The sequence below is a fragment of the Gavialis gangeticus genome, unplaced genomic scaffold, assembly GCF_001723915.1.
Source record: "Gavialis gangeticus isolate Ggan-Ray unplaced genomic scaffold, GavGan_comp1, whole genome shotgun sequence".
Classification (NCBI taxonomy): Eukaryota; Metazoa; Chordata; order Crocodylia; family Gavialidae; genus Gavialis; species Gavialis gangeticus.
In genome coordinates this window covers 5,080,850-5,089,357 of record NW_017728993.1, presented here as the reverse complement: position 1 = coordinate 5,089,357, position 8,508 = coordinate 5,080,850, and the positions used below count along the sequence as shown (strand labels likewise).

General features: G+C 46.1%; 1 protein-coding gene across 1 annotated transcript in view; it reads right to left on the bottom strand.

The window, feature by feature from the left end:
- Positions 1-8,508, bottom strand: part of WLS (wntless Wnt ligand secretion mediator) — a 104,090-nt gene that overhangs the window by 19,687 nt on the left and 75,895 nt on the right. The window contains exons 4-7 of the mRNA XM_019528418.1: positions 7,188-7,349; positions 4,076-4,212; positions 3,594-3,762; positions 1,152-1,249 (exon numbers count right to left, since the gene is read on the bottom strand). Of these exons, the coding sequence (XP_019383963.1) occupies positions 1,152-1,249; positions 3,594-3,762; positions 4,076-4,212; positions 7,188-7,349 (566 nt within the window). The remainder of the gene's footprint in view (positions 1-1,151; positions 1,250-3,593; positions 3,763-4,075; positions 4,213-7,187; positions 7,350-8,508) is intronic.

Here is an 8,508-nt window from a genome sequence, read left to right as displayed (position 1 = left end):
AATGAGTGTCATATCTGATTCCACCTAGCACTCAGTGAGTTTTGTTATAATGCTCGTGGTCTGCATCTTGGGTCATTAAAAACACTGCAGTCACCACCTTGGGTCATCAAAAACTTTTGGTTTTGCTTAACACTCGTTTCACTAAATATTCGTTTTTTCAGGAACCAATTAAGAGCACTAATTAAGAGCGCTAAGCGGGGGTTGCCTCGCTTAGCGCTCTTGTTAATGACAACTGCCATTAAGTTAATGACTTAACTGGCCAGCAAAGTCACTCCTTCTGACATGCAGAAAAGAGAATGGGGGAGGCAGAGTTTATATATGGGCATCAGAAAAGGCATGTGATACTGAAATGTTAAATTATATTATAGTCCTTATGACCTCAAAGCTATTTAAAAGGAGACTCCAGGGTAGAGGTCACCCATGTCTAAGGCCTAAGATAGGCACTCATGTCTAGCTGTAAGACTTTCTCTGAAATTAAAATTCTTCCTGGCAAAAAATAGCCTGGGAGCAGAGTACGTAGGTCTCCAGCCCAGGGGCCAAGACAGGGCTGCTCCCTGGGCAACCCCTACCCTTATTGGAGCTCACTGATTGACAGCCTGCCTTCTCCCCTGCTTGGAAAGCGACTGGTTGTCAACTACTGGCAGCTGCTGAAAAGTCGTAGCTGCCACATAGAGCCCTGGAAGAGGGCCCCACACCCTCCAGCAAATCAGCTAATTAGCAGTTTGGGGTGTGTGGGGGGTGACAGAAAGACTGGAGGTGGCATTTCATCTTAGCAGCAACCCTCCTGGAGGTTTGGGAGGGTTTGCACCACAGGAGAACATTTCCTACTCCTGCCAATGATAGGAGGAGCAATATTGGTTATCCTGAGCACTTAAAAGAAATGTAGAACTGCTCAAGTTAGACTGAGAGGAGGGAGATCTTCCAGGCAGGTATCAGATTTGACTTCCTTGTGGAAAAGCCAGTTCTTTTCCCCCCCAAAATCCCCTGAATGGCTGCATGTTCTCTTTTTGTGCTGGGAGTAAGGTTTTTCTTTTGACACAAATGTACTGCCTGTTTATGGCCTATGTAATTTTTATTTTAAGCACAGCATAGCACAGCACTTCAGAGCACAATCTCATCAGTACAAAATAAAAAGAAAGCATCTTCATTACCTCTCACACATGTCAAAGATGAAAAGGCAGAAGGAACCAACAGCTATGGGTCCAACCTGTTTCCAGTACCCAGAGAGACGATTCCGCTCATTTTGATCCTACTCGAGCAGAAATGGAGAAAGGTTAATTTATGAAAGATGGATACTATCTGACTGCTGCATCACCAAGACTGAAGCAGAGACTACCAAAGCAAGAAGCGGTTCTTTACCAAAAGCCGTTTTGAAAGTCATCTCTCAATAATCCCTCTTGTGATTCAGTGCCCTTTGGTGTCAAGCTGAAGTACAGGAAACCCTCGCTATTTGCAGGTTTGGCGTTCACAGTTTCAAATATTCGCGAATGCTGAACCCACATCTCAAAATACACTTACAGAAGCTCCTCGGGAGCTTTGCACTTGCTGCCGCCAGGCTCCCACGGCTGCCAGCGCAGCCATGCACCCCTCCCCCCAGCTGCCAGGGGCGCTGCGTTCATGAAGGCAGCGCTGTATTCGCGGATTTTGCCGTTCGTGGGGATCTTGAGAATGTATCCCCCGCAAGTGGTGAGGGTCTCCTGTACTGCCATATCCACTGGGAGATGCTCAAGTGCACTTATACAAGGAAAGCCTCACTGCCCTCACCTAGGTACAGAAGTGCCTTTCCTGCCTGAACTGCCTCAAGTCCTTCTCCTTAACCCATATTTCTAAGGTTAGTGAGAACTGAGGTGGAAGGGAAAGTAGCAGATAATGTAAAAGTTGCAAAGGCAACTCCTGAAGAGCAATCACTGGCAAATAATTTCTCCCCTTTTAGGCCCCAAGTTTATTCCCACTCACAGAAATTAAACAGTATCTTCCTCAGTGGAAAGTGAACAAGGAGTTCTACTTAAACATATGCTGTTGCACCTATTCCTTAATTGTGCATTGATGGGCAATGCCATGTTACACTGGTACAGGCCGAGGACTGACTGGCTAAGCAGCAGCTCGGCAGAAAAGGACTTGGGGGTGTACTGACAGTGGACAATAAGCTCAATATGAATCAAGTGTGTCCTTGTTGCTAAGAAGGCTAACAGCATACTAGGCTGCATAAGTAGGAGTTTTGCCAGCAGATCAAGGGAAGTGATTAGACCCCCTCTATTCAGCACTGTTGAGGCCGCATCTGGAATACTGTGTCCATTTTTGGCCCCCTGCACACCAGGAAGGATGTGGATAAATTAGAGGGAGTCCAGTAGAGGGCAACAAAAATGGCTGAGGGGCTGGGGAACATGACTTCTGAGGAGAGGCTGAGATAATTGGACTTATTTAGTTTGGAGAATAGAAGACTGAGTAAGGGGGACTTTCAACTAGGGGATGACAAGGTCGAATGGTCACAAACTCCTCCATGACCATTTCAGGCTGGACATAAGGAAGAACTTCTTTACTGTCCGAGCCCCCGAGGTTTGGAATAGACTGCCGCTGGAGGTGGTTCAAGCACCTACTTTGAACGCCTTCAAGAGAAATTTGGACGTTTATCTTGCTGGGATCCTATGACCCCAACTTCCTGCCCCTGGGGCAGGGCGCTGGACTTGAAGATCTTCCGAAGTCCCTTCCAGCCCTAACGTCTATGAATCTATGAAAACTACCTGAAGGGTGGTCCCACAGAGGATGGAGCTAGAGCAGGGGTTCTTAATCCCTGGGCCATGGCCTGGTGCCAGGCCACAGCGGGTTGGCTGCCAGACCGGAAGCGGCTGTGGACAGGCAAACCACAGCTCCCTATACCCTGGCAGAGAGGCTGTGACTCCTTCTGCAGGGTTTGGCCCACCCCGCCTCCCAGGGCGTGACGGCACCCTTACTTGTCTGCCGGCTGGAAATTCTGGCCACAGTCAGCTGTGACTGCTGGGCTGCGGTTTGTCGGGCCAGGCATAGAAACTTTGGGAATCCTTCAACTAGAGTGTTCTCAGTGGTGGCAGATAACAGAACAAGGAGCAATGGTCTCAAGTTGGAGCAAGAGAAGCTGAGGTTAGATATTAGGAAGAATGTTCTCATAAGGACAGTAGTAAAACACTGGAAGGGGTTACACAGAGAGATGGTGGAATCTCCATACTTGGAGGTTAAGACCTGGCTAGACAAAGCCTTGAGTGGGACGACCTAGTTAGGGATGGTCCTGCTTTAAGCAGGGGGTTGGACTAGATGACCTCATGAGGCCCCTTCTAACCCCAAATTTTCTGATTCAAAGACTAACTAATGCACAGTGAAAACCCTGCACCTAACTCAGCTGCTATTGTGCAATTATCCACCAAGAAACCTGCACTACGTATGGTAACTCACTCAGATCCCACAACATACGGATTATTTCTAGCCAAAAATGTAGCAATGTTTTATACATCTTCTAAACCAATGTGAAAGCCCATTTAGTACTCCTTGACATCCCCTCCTATGCACTACAAAGAACTAAAAGATTTCTGAAGGACAGGAAATTACTCTGCCACACCTACCATCATATGCTCTCCACAAAAGATGATCCAAAATGACAGAAGCATGGCATAGAAGATTCCTTGTCGTATATCTCCAAAAAGCAACATCCAAGTCCAGTCAAATCCAATGGAAAACCATTCTACTGGGATGTTTATGAACGTCATGGAGATCCCAAGAGCAAAGATAACTCTGGAGAGAGACGAACAAAACAAAGTCCATTTCAATTTCAAGAAAGGATAAAGACGAAGCCAGTGAAGCTCAGAAACTTGATGAAGAAAGTGAAGCTGATGGTGAGGACAGGTAGCATTTGGAATCCAGGGAGAGGGGAAGGAGTTTGCTGCCTTTAGCCCAGCACCATCTCCCTGTGCTTATGGTTACACTAGTAAGTGGTAACTAAACGTATCCATCTTCGAAAGCAGCATTACAGCCAGTTGATTCAGGTTTTGCATAAGCAACTCTATCTGTACTGAACTCTGTGGATTAAAGATTTTCCTCTACTTACTTTTCCAGCAAGACAGGAGCACGTGTCATCATTTTGATCCGCCTCCAATACCAGATCATGATAATTAAAATGCTGGGCGTGAGGAAGGTTTTCATGGCAAACCACACCTTTGTGAAACCTCCATTTTGATGGATACCCTAAAAAAGGAAAAACAAGTTCAAATGTAAGAGGTCCAAGGTATTTAAACCCTTTCCTTGCAATCAGGATCAGTTTTGCATTATCCCACAGGGAAGTTATAATGCTGCAAATTATAGCTTTTAGCATTTAACAGCAAGTATTGCTGTAAAATACATTTCTGATCTGCTTATCAAAGTGGGGGAAGGGAGGGAGAAGTGTTAACAGCTATTTGTTTAGTGTCCTGCTAATTGGTCTAGGCAATGCTGTAGCAAAAGGGGGGAGGGGGGTGCAACTGGGACACCGCCCTGGGCACCAAAGCAAAGGGGTGCCAACACACCGCCCAGCTGGGGCAGGATGCAGGACGGAGCCACAAGCAGCTCATTTGGGGAGGGTGCGTGCACTTCTAGGCAAGCATGGGGGTTGTGTGCTCCCTGGAGCCATGCACAGGGTGAGCATGGGTTGCCACTGAGAGCTTTCCCCTGGCTGCCAGACTTCGCTGCTATGACACTGACTCTAAGCAGACTTCTAAAAATTCCTGATAATGAATGCAAAAGTAGACAACACTTCTTTCACCAGTTCCTCATTATTATTAAACCAGACTCATCCAGCAGGGTGTTTTATGGACATAGTCTAGGTATACATAATTTATATCAGTATAAAATTGCCACTCATTTGACATCCAGATAAAGCTTTAATAAATTAATCTTGAAATAGGTCAGCTTAATATTAGATACAAAGTGGGAAAGGATAGGAACATAAAATGAAGCTAACTGCAGTAACAACCAAGAAAGCTAACGGGCACATTGATTAGTTCTTCAGAACTATCCAGTCTCCAGACAGCACAATAAGTCTGAGCAATTAGCTCTAGAACAGGGGTCATCAGCCAGGGGTACGTAAAAAGGTCCTAGTGGATACGCAGACCTAATGTGGCCAATAAATACCATGTGCATGTGTGCAGCTGCAGTGTAGCACACAGGCGGCCAGGAGAGCAGCCAGGTGTGTTGAGGGAACAGGCATGGGGGCGGGGGGCAGCAGATCAAGGTCCCGGTGGTGGGGGAGGGGGTGGAGCTGGGGCTTCCCAGCTGGGACGGGGTGGCTTCCACAGCTATGTGCACCTGGGAGGACGTGGGGTGCATGTGCCCCTGGATCTGCACACAGGGCGAGGGCAGGCTGGGGCCAGGGCTGTGCCAGGCTCTTCCTGGTGCAGGCTGGGCTGGGCTGGGCTATGCTTGGCGCAGGCGGCAGCGGTGCTGGGAGTAGGGCTACAAGAGGGCCTGCAACCACCCCAGAATTCGCAGCCCTCCCCACCATAGCCCTCTCCAGGACCATCGCTACCCACTCCAAGCACAGCCCAGCCCAGCTAAGCCCCCACCAGGAAGAACCTGGTGCTGGCCCCAGCCTGCCCTGCGTGCAGATCCAGGGGCACACATCCCCTCACCACCCTGCCATCCCAGGGTGTGTGCAGTGGTGGGAACTGCCCCTCCTCTCCCTGCGCCCCCTGGATGAGCTGCTAGCAGCCTCAATTGAGGCCCCGTAGTGAGGGAGAGAGTGGGACTGGGGCAGGCACTGCACAGCCGGGGCAGGGCACGGGACAGAGCCATGAGCAGCTCGTCCATGGGATGCGAGACGTCTCCCACAGCTGGGCCAGCCCACCCTCACCCCATACACAGATCTAGGGCCACACTTCCCAGGGTGTATGCTCCGGTGTGAGCTGCTCCCCCTTCCCATGCCCCCCCCCCCGATAAGCTGCTCGCAGCTCTGTCCTGTGCTCTGCCCTGGCTGGCAGTCCCAACCCCATTCCTTCCCTCACCACGGGGGCCTCAATCTGCCCCCCTACCCCCTCCCTTAAAAACAAGAAAAAAAATACAGGGGTACATGAGCTGGCACTTTGAGAAAGAAGAGGTACGCTTGTTAAAAAACATTGAAGACCCCTGGTCTAGAGCATTAAAATGCTGGTAGTCCAGTACTCAACACCTTTCCATACATCATCAGGAATTTTACCCTATGGTCAGATAAGTAGACTGAAGGGGATTTGCTTTCCTCTGTAACAGGAGAGGGCTCTTTACCTGGGACGTCTTGAACATATATTGACAACATTTCACAGAAGCAGGACATTGGCCGTCATGATTCCCCTGCTTTACTTGTGACAGGTTAGGGTGTTAGGTCTGTGTTGTGTTAAGGTTGACAATAGTCTTATGTAGAGTTTAGATAATGTTTGTTTGTATGGGATGATTTCAATAGTTATGATCCTGACACTGGCAGGGGGCAGGACTAAATGATCTCTGGAGGCCCCTTCCAGCCCTACTCCTCTATGCATCTATGATCATTTAATACTGCATCAAGGCACACACACAAGCGTTTATCACTGGCAGGAATATCCATTAAAGAAAGGTGACATGAGTTAATATTTTTCCCCTTTAAGTCTTATTCCTATTCCCCCTCATTCTTTTTCTTTTCTGTAGGGAGGCATATTCTCCAGCAGAATTAAACCTGAAACTACAGGAAAACTTCAGGAAGCTAAAAAAAGGGAGCGAGTTGAGCAGAATAGAATTGCTTGCTTCTGGAAAGAGTGGTCAACAGCTGAACATTAACAGCAGTGGGGAAAGTCTGTTAATCAAAAGGGGTGAGGAAGGATTATTAACCAAGTAACCAAAGAAAAAGATCTATTGGGAAAAAAGGGGGGGGGGGGCTGGTTCAGGGTAAATCAGGGGTGTTATACAAGTTTATGGACTTAGAAAATAAACCATCACGCATTTACTGGGAAATAGAAGGTTTGTTGAGGTTTTGAATAGACATAAAGGAAATGGGGAAAAGATTGATACATTCACAAGCTACTTATACCAAAGCAAAACAATTAGGCCAATGAGGCCAATATCTGGATTCAAACACCTACCTTCAAGCATACATCACTGTAAAGAGCATGGCAGACAGCAACAGTTTAAAGGAAGAGAAGAATACCAAAGCAGATCTAGAAAGGAGACATATGCAAACTTACCACCAAACGAATATCCTTTATTTCTCCAATTCCTAAATTAATTTTTTTCCTTTCATTCACAGGGAGGCGAATATTGATGAGGTAGAATTTGTGAGCCACGCTTCCAATCTCCATGAAAGGAAGCAAATCACAGTCGTAGTAACGGCCTTCAGATTCTGGCATCTTAATGAAACAGCACAATGAAAACACGGGGGTCAGCTTTGTTCATCTGCTGGGACTTCGTAGTCATTTTAAAAAACTTTAGTGAGTTAATTTGAGGGATCTAAACTTAGACAAATAAGGTATATACTTCATCCTGACCTTTACTCAAGGGCTAGAAAGTCAGTATTGGCCACCTTAATATCTACTAGTCATTTTGTTAAGTCTACAAGGTGGTGTTGAACCATTTTAGCGAATTTTAAATTTTAGAGGTGATGAAAGCATGAGACTTGTTTCTTAGCAAATGGACATCATTTGCTTTTCCAGCAATTGAATCGGAGCTTTTAATATTGTCATAATTTTAATTACTTGCCAGCTAGAACTTTATGGTTACTGCCATGTTGCATATGGCAATTTAGATCTTTATGGTGGTGAAATAAAGATCTTCTTGGTCTGGCACTTGACGAGTTTTCAGAAAGATAAATCCGAAGCAGAGTTGAGCACCTCCAGCTCTCTCCAGTTTTCATGGTGCCAAATCACTGCCCGTTAATTAGTAACATAGACACCATTAAATTATTTAGGCTGCTTCATGGAGCAAGTCAGAATTATCCAATCAAATATATTTAAACATTCATTTTTAAAAGTTATTTCACTGTGCAAGTGTTTTACAGCATAAGTCACGTAAAATAAACTTCAGACATAAATGCAAGTCATTCGAAACAAAATCAGCCAGGCTTGCAAAATAAATACAGGCAGCAAACACAGCTATTAAGACAAATTGCTTTGATCCCTAGACTTAAAATCTGTAATCGATATTGATGCCATTAAGCACTTAAGAGATTAAAAACAAACAAACCAAAAACAACCCAGCAAAACCTGCACAGCATCTAACAGCCAAATATCAGATGTTAAGAAGAGATAGTTAACAGATCTATGATCCATTTATCTTTATGCCAAATGACCAGCAACAAATCTATCAACAGATCTATTGCTGACTATTATCTAGCACTCGCTTGACTAAATTGGTTACCTTAACTTCACATTACTTCTTATAGATGCAAGAGAACAATTTAAAAACAGGAGCTAAATAGAGCCCAGAAATATCCGCAGGTGCACACCACTCACCCGTAACCTCCTTCAGTTCTCTCCCTCTCCCCACAATACAAACATGCTCTAAGTTTTC